Raw genomic sequence first — 12646 nt, forward strand, 5'->3', positions numbered from 1 at the left:
CCTGGAAACAGTCTAGTAAACCTTCTCTGAACTGCTAATGCATTTACTTCCTTCTTTAAATAAGGAGACCAATACTGTACACAATACTCCAGATGTGGTCTCACCAATGCCCTTTACAATGGAAGCATAACCTCCCTACTTTTGTAATCAGTTTCCCTCACAATAAATGATAACATTCTATTAGCTTTTCTAATTACCTGCTGTACCTGCATACTAGCCTTTTGTGATTCATGCACTAGGACATCCTGAGCTCTCTGAATCTCAGAGCTCTGCAATCTCCAGGCTTGCCTGGAATGCTGCTGTCCCCCTCCCCACCACACTGGTCTGCCACCAGATATCCACCTCCAGGCACCTAAACTGGCATCCATTGGCTTAAGAACATAGAGGCTGACTGAAAAATTCCAGTCAGGGTCCATCAATTGGACTTAATTAGGCCCTTAATAAGCCTAATTGGTACCCCTGCATGTGGGCTGGATCCCTGTTGGCCCCAATCCCACTTCAGGAAAAATGACCCAGTGGCAGGATGGAGCTGGGAAACCTCCTTGCTGGCTGGCAGAACTAATTTCCAGCCCTACCTCTCTCCGATTCCCACCCCAGTGAGGGAGGAAAATCCAGCCCAAGATGTCAGTTCCTGCTGTGCTTATGGCTGAATGCAAAAAAGAACATTGGCCTCAAGCTTGCAGTATTGCTACTTCACAAGCAAAAGTGCAGTGGATTGGGATTTTCATTCACCTTCAAGCAAATATTTAACCCTATTCCAAATTGTGGGAATTGGAACATTTCCATTCCCCTTATGGACACAACAGAGGCATCAGCCACAAAACCAAACTGAAAAACTGGACATGTGCCATATTGTTCTGATAGGTGATAAGGAGGCCTTTATCACTCCAGCCAAATAAATCCAAGTTTCTTTATTTCTCTCTACCCAAATTTGGCAACACTGTTAGGCCTCAAAAGGTAATTGTTTCCCTTTGAGGTACATTATCTTTGCTGAGGAGCATTCTGGGGCCTTTAAAAGTCTCGGCATCTAATTCATACTGGGTGTCAGCTGAGGCAGAACTTCTGGGATAGCCTAGGAATACAAGCAGATGTGGCCCCAAAGCTAAAGAGACTGGAAAAAAATTTGTTCCAGCCCCACAACCAGGATTTGTGCTGCTTTTTGTACGGATGGCAGTAACCCAGCAGATGCAAGTAATCCAAATTGCACAGAGGCTGATTGGCCTTTTTTATGTCCTCACAAACCACCGTAATTTTGAGCCCAGTATTATTCTGTAATTTAACTTCCAAAAATGCTAAGCTGGAGAACTAGCAAAAGCTGACCAACAGCTTCAAAATACCTGGCACTGCTCCCAATTACTGACCATTCAAGAACAGGGCCATGGGCCAAGCGCTGGAAAATGAGATCAATGTAGTCAGATCTTTGTTGACTGGCATGGACATGATGGGCCGAATGGCCTCCTTCTGTGCTGCAAGTGTATATGAGTCTATGAGAACACCTTCATTCTGAGTTTATGATGCATGGAAGTAAGTCGTTAGGTCGGCTTTGTAAATTAAGCGGTATATATACAAAATATTTATTTTTATTGAATGCAAGAAAGTACATGAAAATCCAAGGATGAAACACGAATATTGAAGGCATGAAGGTATTAGTGCAATTCTATGGGCATTTGGAGGCATGATTCATGGAAAACTGTGAATTTTTACATTAAAAGTAATGCAGATTTATCACAGTATCTTTACAGTGCAGAAGGAGGCCATTCGGCCCATTGAGTCTGCACTGGCTCTCTGAAAGAGCATTCCACCTAGTCCCACTCCCCTGCCTTATCCCTGTAATCATGCGCATTCTCTCTTGTCAGGTAGCAATCCAATTCCCTTTTGAATACCTCGATCGAACTTGCCTCCACCACCCTTTCAGGAAGTTTGTTCCAGACTCCAACCACCCTCTGGGCAAAAAATTTTTTCCGCACATCACATTTACTCCTTTTGCCAATTATTTTGAATCAGTGCTCTCTAATTCTTGATGTTCTCTTGATTGGGAACAGTTTCTCCCTGTCCATACCCCTCAGGATCTTGAATACCTCTATCAAGTCTCCTCTCAGCCTTCTTTTCTCCAAGGAAAACAGTCCCAACCCCCCAAATCTATCCTCATAGCTACAGTTGTTCATCCCAGGAATCATTCTTGTGAATCTTCTCTGTGCTCTCTCCAATGCCTTCACATCCTTCCTCAAGTATGGCACCCAGAACTGGATGCAGTACTCCACAATTATATATATATTTTATATATATCTATATATATTTATATCCACAATTTATACTTCACAATTAAGAGAATTTCAATTTAAAAGGAGAAAAAGAAAGGCCTAGAACCTCCTCTAGGATGCTTTCGCTCCACTTTCATAATACTCAGCCTGAGTTTTGATGAAATCCCTGTTTAAATGTGTAAATACGGTTTCCATCATAGTTCAGCAACAGTTACATCTGTAACAGTTCCAAGGAAATTCCTAGCCAATGTGAAATTGGAATTTTCAATATGCCCACCAGGCTGGAATTTATGAGCATGTGTAAATGGGTCCACTAAAAAAAGAGGGAATTGACTGACTATGAGGAAAATAAAGCAGAAGTAAAAACCCACAGTACACAACTGAAAGAACAAAATTTTGTTGTAAAATAGTAACAATAACGATGTGGATAAATTGCATCCTTCACCATCCTTCATTGATCAATAATTGACAGGATGTTGTGAGAAATTTAAATAGTATAATTCCAAATATATTTAGCAGTCGCTGGTCAAAATCCTGGAATGCCCTCCCTAACAGCACTGTGAGTGTACCTACACCAAATGGGATGGAGTAGTTCAAGAAGACAGCTCACCACCACCTTCTCAGGAGCAATTAGGGATTGATAACAAATGCTGGCCCTGTCAGCGATTGTTACATCTCATGAATGAATTTCTAAAAAGTTATTGGACCTAAAAAGAAAGAAGCTGATGGAAGCATTAATCTTATATAACAGCTTTGAGGAAGGAGAGGCACAAAATATTCATTTGTGTACAGAAAGTGGAGTAGGTCATAGATCAGCATATAACTGAAGTAAGAGCCCTTATATGTAAGTTTGACAGCATGACAGAAATGCTAATTAAGATGGAATCATTTGTGGAATGCTAGAAATCTCCCTGAGAGAAAGGCTGCTGAGGAAAATGATCACAAGGCAGAACAGAAAAGTTGATCATGAGGGACAGTAGAAGGGCAGGATAAATGGGTATTAGGTGAAGAACGTCGAGTCATTCAGCCGGTAGTCAGGCAAGGGTCAAGAAGCAATCAAAGAAGTGTTGAATGTCAAAGGGAGTAAAAAAGAAAGCACATTATACAGACATTGTTGAATGCAACACAGACCCAAAAGGTTAGGGGCTGAATTTTCCCGCTGAGGTGTGGGGGCGGGACCCACACTCCGACACGTAAAATGATGTGGGGTGACATTGGGCGAGCTTCCGACGTCACTGTGCGCCACCGTGATATTTCGTCGGGCGGGTGTGCGATGATATCCGATGCACGCCCGCCATTCCCTTAGCCTGGGAATGGGAGTTGAATTCTCCACTGGAGGCACCTCCTCTGAGGAGAAAGGGAGGGCTAGAAGCAGGAGGAGGCCAGGAGTGCACATTCAGCCTCCAGGGGAGCCACCTTTGGGAGGACAGGCACAAGGGGTGCAGGGCCAAGAGGTAGTCCAAGGTGGAAGGGGCCGCAGAAGATGTCACTATCCTGCTGCCAGGGTATACAGGCGGCAAAGCAGCTACCTCAATATGTCTCAGGTGCAGTGCCAAAGGAGGCTCCGTCTCTCAAGGGAGACAGTCAACTACATCTGTCAGATGATTGGCCCTGAGATCTCAGCTAACTGTATGGGGACACCCCATGCCAGTGGCTCTAAAAATCACAGCTGCCCTCAGCTTCTATGCCTCTGGCTCCTTCCAGGGCTCGGTGGGTGATCTTTGCGGTGTCTCCCAATCAGCTGTCCACACTTGTGTCAAGCAGGTTACAAACGCTCTGTTCAGACGGGCATTGACCTTCATCCACTTCCGTTGGGACCAGGCAAGTCAGGCACAGCGAACCAGAGGCTTCACAGCCATTGCTGGCTTCCCCTGCGTCCAGGGTGCAATAGGCTGCACACATGTGGCCATCAAGGCACCAGCAGGTGAGCCCGGTGCCTTCGTCAACAGGAAGGGCTTCCACTCCATGAATGTGCAGATAGTGTGTGATCACAGGATGCAGATTCTACAAGTCTGTGCAAGGTACCCAGGCAGCTCCCACAACTCTTACATCCTCAGACACTCCCAGGTGCCGGGGCTCTTCAGTGCTCCATCCCGGCTGGATGGATGGCTGCTGGGTGACAAGGACTATCCCCTCAGAAGGTGGCTCATGACGTCTCTCCGCCATCCAAGAACAGAAGCTGAGCAGCAGTACAATAGGAGCCAGGACACCACAAGGGCTGTGGTGGAGAGAGCCATCGGTCTTCTCAAAATGCACTTCCAATGCCTGGACCGCTCAGGGGGCGCACTCCAGTATCCCCCAGGTCGTGTCTCGGTGATAGTGGTTGCATGCTGCGCTCTCACAATCTTGCGCTGGAAAGGGGGGACGCAGTGGACGACGAAGATGCAGATGCAGTGGCTACGGCTGCACACGATGAGTCCAGCAGTGAGTCTGAGGATGAGCACGCACAGGGAAATGCAGAGGGGATAGACGCTGACCCGGGCATGCTGCAGGGAGGCAGGGACACCCGGGAGACTTTAATCCAATGAACCTTCAGCCAGCACATCACATATGGACCTCCAGGACAAGCCTGGGCTGCAAGCTCCATACTCGATACCTGAGTGCAAAATCTGCCTGGACAGGAACATTAACTAAGGGCCTTGTTAATAAAGCTGAATGTCCCACAAATCACTCATAACATTATTCGTAACCATCCACCTGCAGAAGAAAATAGGCACCCTCAGCCATGGTGACATGTCTGACTTTAATATTATATCAAAAGGAACTTAAGAAAACAAAATGTTAAAGGTGTTAAATATCACACCACACATGAAGACCTCATTGTGGGCCAACACAAAAGCAACAGTGATAAACCCGTGGTGTGCCTAAGGAGCTTTTGGGTGCTACATCTTGGTGCTGCCCCATCGCTGCGAGTGGTATCTGAGACAACCTGCTCACTCTGCTGTCCTGTTGGCCTCGATGATCTTGGCGGCCGTCCTCTGGCCCGTGGAGCCTGTGCTGGCCCCACCTGGGAGGGATCTGCCAGTTCCACAGCTGGCATCTCCCCAGTCATCGCAGCCTCACCGGATGCTCCGGTCACTGGGAGAGAGGGAGGAGCTGCCACCTCATCCGGAGCGCCCTGAGAGGAGCCCGCAGAGACACCAGGCAGCTGCTGCGCCGACGTGAGATCATTTCGGATTTCCTTGCTCACCTTGGATGGATGGGCACTGAGCTGGGAAACTGGGTGCCCAGACCATCTCCCACACTGGCACTGACCAGCTGAGGTCAATGCCGATGTTAGGGCTTGCAGGTCTGAGCGCAGCCCCAAGAAGCCCTGATTGGTCCCCTGGAGGAGCCTCTCCACGTGAGTCACCAGTCTCTCCATGGAGGATGCATGGTGCTCGGGCATGAGGCTCATTGCATCAGCGATGGTCTGCATAGACTCCTCCACCACGGAGAGCAAGCCAAGCATAGCCTCATGTATCACACCCAGATGCTCCCGCACACCCGGCCGCATTTCCTGCACCTGCTGCATCGCGGACGACTCCAGAGGTACATCATTAGCTACCGACTGAGCATGTGCCTGGTCCTCTGCAGTCATCCGACTACTGGCGCCATGGGCACTCTCTGTCTCTGCCAGCTCCTCCAGCGACTGTGAAGTGCCCTCACCGCTGTGACCCAGGGCACTAGCCGATGTTCTAATTCCCACCGAGGTGCTGGTGCCTGCCTGGCAGAGGTGGTGTGACGCTAGTGAGTTTGAGACTTCAGGGCCCTCAGGTTTGAGAGGGGGCCCCTGCTGCTCCTCCTCCTGGCCCTGCTCTGCTGATGCTGAAAGGAAGAACATGGACATTGGATCAGTTAACGTGGAGATGATGTCAATGTGCATCCCTGTCCCTCAGATTGTTATGCGCTCATCCTTCCATAAGCAATGGTCAAGCCATGTTGCAAACTTCAATCACTGAACATTCAGCACTGCCATGATGTTGGGAGAACAATAGTAACCTCAATGCTGGGCAAACACACCTGCCCGTGGCACCCCAGCCTCACCGACACCGGTGGACTTAGGCGCCTGGCCCCTCTCCAGATCTAGGGCCTCCTGCTCAAAGCGACTGAGAATCGCCAACTGGGCCGGCCCTCCGTCAGTCCTCACCCGCTCGGTGGCATTATGTGCATTCTTCTCCTGAAAAGGAGAGAAGAGTATTGATTAGTCTTACTTATACCCGGATTCTCTTCGCAGACGGCCCACCTCAACCAGAGTGGGACATTGCAGGGCTCCAGAGCCTCCTCACCCCGCTGCTGCAAAAAACTCACAAAGATGCTAGGCCTGTCTACCAACCCCCCCTTGGCCAAATGCTGCCTACGTCATGTTTGGCACCACACGGTCTAACCTTCCAGAGCAATGAGATACAAGCACATGGAGTGCAAAGGGCAGCAGATGAATCGGTGCCACGGCACCTTGAAGCTCCCCTCCCAGCATCTCATCACCCTGACTTGGACATGTCCTGGAGTTCCAGCACTGCGCCGAGGTGCAGATCCTCCAGGTTGCCCCCAAAACAGTAATGTGGGTTCATATGCTGCGAGTGCAAAACCCATCTCTTCACCACCCTCTCAGGGTGACCTTGACATGGGCAATATCTGCTGGGCCCACCCAGCGAAGGACAAATGCCGTCAATGATTCAATGCAGTCACTACACTCAGACTTGGGGGGGAGACGGCCGGGGAGGGGAAAGCCGACCTGCTGAGTTAAGTGACCAATGCCAACACAGTCCTCACCCTCCCTGACCACAACAGGCCGTTGAAACGCTTGCGACACTGGATCCAGATGCGTCACACCAGGTCGTGGGAGCTCACGATCTCCTCCACCTCCTCCCAGGCACATTTGGCCATGTGTGTGGGGGGGGGCCTCCTCCTCCTGTCCTGGGGTACGAGGATCTCCCGCCATGCTGCCAGCTCCTCGAGGAGGGCAGCAAGGCAATCGTCAGAAAAACGAGGGGCACAGTGCCCCCCCTGCCTTACCCCCTGCCTGGCCTGCTCACCAGCAGCGCTCTGGGGACCCCTTCCAATAACCATGTTTCACAGCCTTTGCAAGGCTGCAGGAGCTTTTTAAAACAGGTTGCCGGGACGCCATTGGACCCGGCAGTCATTGCAGTCCCGCCGCCCCCTACCCACTCCTGCTGTCCTCGGGAGCCACAATTCATACTAGGCGGGCCTTAATTGGCCCGCCCGCGTAAAATAGCGGCACAGACCCGATCGCGGGCAGCGATCGGGTCCGCCCTCGCCCGCGCATGCTTCCGGTCTGCCCGCCCGACAGGCAGAAAATTCTGCCCTAGCATTCACTGCACAATCAAAATCACGTTGATGCTATGGAGGCTGCAGCTTTGCAATCCACCAAGAGCTTGAGAACAAAAACAAAAAACTACTGTGGATGCTGGAAACCCAAAACAAAAACAGAATTACCTGGAAAAACTCAGCAGGTCTGGCAGCATCGGCGGAGAAGAAAAGAGTTGACGTTCCGTTCTGTTGAAGGGTCATGAGGACTCGAAACGTCAACTCTTTTCTTCTCCGCTGATGCTGCCAGACCTGCTGAGTTTTTCCAGAGCTTGAGAACTGTTGCTAACAGTTAATGACACACTAAATTGGGGTAAATGTCATGTTCAAGTAATGTTACTGAATAGAGTTAAATTGCATGATGCTGAAATAAGTGGTGGAATACTTAGAAACAGATATTTAGTAGAAGGAAGGTCTTGTTACAGCTTCATTGACAACAACACTGAATATAAGGCCATTTGTGGTGGTGCCAAAAGATTCCTTCTCTGACTTTTAGTGAAAATTGCACTTTAGCTTCAAAGAAAGTATGTTTAATACATAAGATTGATAAAACCTGGGGTACGGAGCTCTTATACATGAATAAATGGATTAATTTCAAGAACCAGGTTACTTAGCAAAGGAACACCAATGTTGGAGGAAAAAATAGCACTTTTTTAAGAAAAGAATAAAATTAAACTTGATATAATGGAGGAATTATATAGCAACACTATAGATGAACTTATTGGCATCACTGACAAAAATACTGATGGATTACACGTTTAATTGGGATCCAGAAGCTTGAACCCAGCGATTAGAAGAAAACATCACAAGCTTCCTATTTATGAGGAAACTATGTCACAGTTTGCTAATGTAAGATGTTTGATGCATCCTCAGACACTGGCTACTGAAAATTTGAAGCAGGTTTCATAACATACATGCTTAATAGAAAGAACAACGATTATTGCACATAGTACATGAATGTTAGGAACATAGGAACAAGAGAAGGCCATTCAACCCGTCGAGTCTGCCCCACCATTCAATACGATCATGGCTTATTGAACACCTTTTACTCACACTATCCCCATAACCCTTTACGTTAATGTTAATCAGAAATCTAACAATCTCTACCTCTACTTTAAATCTCTACCCACATCCAAATCATTGATATATATTGTGAACAGCTGGGGCCCAAGTACTAATCCTTGCGTTACCCGCCAGTCACAGCCTGCCAACATGAGAATGACCCATTTATTCCTATCCTCTGTTTCCTGCCTGTTAGCTAATCCTTAGTATATTGCCTCCTGTCTCATGTGCTTTTCTTTTGCTAATCAACCTCCTGTGGGGCACTTTATCAAAAGCCTTCTGAAAATCCAAGTATACCACGTCCATCGACTCTCCTTTATCCATTTTGTTAGTAACATCCTCAAAAAACTCCAAGTTCAGCAAACATGATTTCCCATTCACAAATCCATGCTGACTATGCCCAATCAGATCATGATTATCCAAGTATCCATTTATCACATCCTTAATAATAGATTCTGGCATTTTCCCTACTACTGATGTAAGGCTAACAGGCCTGTAATTCCCTGTTTTCTCTCTCCCTCACTTCTAAAATAGTGGAGTGACATTTGTTACCTTCCAATTTTCAGGAACCATTCTAGAATCTATAGAATTTTGGAAAATAATCACCAATGCATCCAACATCTCTATGGGCAGAATCTCTGACTCGGCGAGCGGGCCCCTCCCCCGTCATTTAGATTTTCAGCATGGCGGGCACGCACCCAAGTCGGCTACGCACCCGCTGAACTGTCAAAGGCCTATTAAGGCCATTTAAAAAGCCACTTAAGCAATTACCTGAGCTGCCCGTCCAACCTTAAGGTTAGCGGGCAGACAAAGAGCCCAGGCGGCCTTTGCATTTTTCATGGAACCTCATCCACGGGCAGATTTTAAATCTTCACAAAAATTTTTATTAAAATTAATGCACGTGTCCCAGCTCCTGCGAGGGGACATGTCATGAAAATTTTTTCACCACTTCATTAAATTGTTTAACTTTAGAACTTATCTCCCCGAGGCATCTCTGTGCCTCAGGGAGATTTCTGCGCTCTTTCGCGCGTCACGCTGGGCGGGCCTTAATTGGCCCATGCATGTAAAATGGCGGCGCAGACCCAATCGGGAAAGCTGATCAAATCCGTGCCCGCTCCCGTACTGCCTGCCCGACAGGCAGAAAATTCTGCCCTACAGCAACTTCTTTCAACACTCTGGGATGCAGAATATCAGGTCCCAGTGACTTATCAACTTTCAGTCCCATTAATTTCTCCAATATAACCTTATTTATACTAATTCCCTTCAACTCCTCATTCTCCCTTGTCCCTTAGATCTCTAATTCTGGGAGATTTCCTGTATCTTCCTCAGTGAAAATAGACACAAAGTAATCATTTAGCTTCTCTGCCATTTCTCTATTCCCCATTATGAATTCTCCTGATCCAGCCTGTAACGGACCTGCATTTGTCTTAGCTGAACTCTTCCTTTTTACATACCTATAGAAGCTTTTACAGTCTTTTTTTATGTTTTTTGCTAGATTGCATTCATATTCTGTTTTCCCTTTCTTTACCAGTTTCTTGGTATTTCTTTGCTGTATTCTACAAGCCTCCCAGTCCTCAATTTCACTGCTACTTCTTGCAACTTTATAAGCCTTTTCTTTTAATCTTATACAATCCTTAACTTACTTTGTCAGCCACGGTTGACTTATCTTTTTTGGTTTTATGCACCTTGAAGGCATGTATAGGTGCTGTAAGCTATGTAATAGTTCTCTGAAGACTATCCATTGCCTATATACGGTCATACCTTTTAATGAATTTTCCCAATCCAGATCAGCCAATTTGTCCCTCATGCCTTCACAATTTCCCTTATTCAACTTTAACACCTTTGCTTCAGAGTGAACTACCTCACTTCCAGACATAATATTGTGATACCTTCCTGTATGATCCCCTAGCCTTTGACATTTACAAGCAATTATACCTTTCATGCCACTGCTGTCCGAGCACAATGACACTCACCCACTCATGGCCGTCTTCTTCTGCAAATTAAAGGATTACTTGAAATTTAGTTTTGGCAGAGATAAAATATAGATTGCTAAGACCGAAAATGAAGAGTTTGCTTTTTTTCTGTGGTTGCATTCATGTGCATAAGAATAGTTCATGAACAACCTTTGTCAGCTTTCCGGTAAGCATATTTACCTCTTCTGAGCTGATGTAATGGTTTTAAAATGTCTTTTGTATGTCTCATTTATGTTAAACTTAGCACAAGGTATTGGCTAAATTTACGTTAGCAATACTCTTGTGCGAGCTGATTTACACAAACATTGTTGCCGACTGAAATCCTCTTGAAAAGATCAATGTCACCCATATATAACAATATAAAATAATTGGCAGTCATACCCATTTACAATATGGCAATATAACTGACAGTGTTTCTGCTTGCTTGAATTGGCACTTTATCAAATCTGACATCTTCTTTCATACATCCGTCCAAACATAGCAGATTGTGGAGATTATGCTGACCCCTATGTAATTGTTTCATATGCCTGCTGGGCAATCTGTTTAGTGGTGGGTTGTTCTTCCAACCTGCAGAGGGCACTTCTCTATTCACTTAGGGGACCCATGATAATTGAAAGGACCTCATCAGTAAATAAGGTTTTTCTACACCTTGCTCCCTACAATTTGTGCACTCAACTGTTTCCACAGTGAGTGTTATCTATAGTGCTTACATGACACCTCAGGGCTTGATAAGTGATTCTATTATTGCTTCTTTTTCTGATTGGCTGCTCAGTTGTGCTTTAGTTATAAATCATCCTGGTTCCAGGAATGCATTATTTGTGTTCCTATGAGCAGGCTAAAAAAAACACGGAAAAAGAAATCTTATTGAATACAAAATCAGGTTGCTTACAGCAATGTAAATATATATGAATATTAAAAATTGCACTGATGATTTTGAGATATGGTTAACACTTTTTTACAATTTAACAATGGCCAGTAAAATTGCTGCCCCGCCCCCTCTAGTTGGGATTTATTTAATCAGTGTTGCTGCTGACTTTCAATCTGGGTTTTAGATTATGTTGATTAGACTGGTGAACTTTGACCTTTAGGAGAGTTCAAATGTCAGCAAAGACAATTTAAATGTGAATCTGCAAGTTTGTACCATCTCTCTCAGACCTGTTGTTTTATAAAAGGCATTTTAATTCTAAGAAAATCTTCCAAAACTAATTATCAAGCATTTCTGTCACCATTGGTACAGAATGGATTTAAGAAATCGTTAACTGAAATATGTAACCATTACACATTTATTGTGTATTGGAAGGGAAGTATAAGTTTATTTTAAATGGCTTCTGTTTTGGTCTTTTCAGGATATACTTGAAAATGAAAATATCAACCTTGACTGGGTATTCCGCTATTCACTGATTAATGACATTGTGAAGGTAAGGGGCATCAAGAGCGAGAGAAAGGTAGAAATATAACTTAAACTATGGAATGTATTCTTAAAATTTTATTAGTAAAGGGCATTCCAGCAGCCTTGTTTCCTATTGCAAGCAATCATCGTTAAGCAAAGAAAAGCTGAATAAGCTGTTAGGAATGACAACCAATAAAATGGGGCTGATCGTTCCTGGAAGGGTCAATAGTTTAGTAAAAGCAACCAAGAAATGAGTGTATTCCAGAATTAAAAGTGTTTAAAAAAAGACCTGCATTTATATCGAAGCTTTCATGACCACAGGGCACTTTACAGCCAATGAAGTACATCTGATGTGTAGTGACTTGTAATGTAGGACACACAGTCATTTTGCACACAGCAAGCTCTTACAAACGACAATGTGATAATGACCAGATAATCTATTTTTGAGATGTTGAGTGAGGGATAAATATTGGCCAGGATATTGCGGATAACTCCCCTACTCTGAAATAGTGCTACAGGACCTTTAATGTCCTCCTGAGACTGGGGCCTTGGCTTTACGTCTCTGCCAAAAGATGGCACATCCAACAATAAAGCCCTCTCTCAGTATGGCACTGGAGGGTCAGCTTTGATTTTGAGCTCAACTCCTGGAGTGG

General features: G+C 45.6%; 1 protein-coding gene across 2 annotated transcripts in view; it reads left to right on the forward strand.

The window, feature by feature from the left end:
• The window catches only part of LOC144685810 (atrial natriuretic peptide receptor 2-like), a 160120-nt gene that overhangs the window by 103813 nt on the left and 43661 nt on the right, over positions 1–12646 (forward strand). For both annotated transcript variants that reach the window (XM_078550730.1, XM_078550720.1), the window contains exon 12: positions 11950–12021. In XM_078550730.1, the coding sequence (XP_078406856.1) occupies positions 11950–12021 (72 nt within the window). The remainder of the gene's footprint in view (positions 1–11949; positions 12022–12646) is intronic.

This window comes from Cetorhinus maximus, chromosome 1 (genome assembly GCF_964194155.1).
Source record: "Cetorhinus maximus chromosome 1, sCetMax3.hap1.1, whole genome shotgun sequence".
In the NCBI taxonomy this organism is placed as follows: Eukaryota; Metazoa; Chordata; class Chondrichthyes; order Lamniformes; family Cetorhinidae; genus Cetorhinus; species Cetorhinus maximus.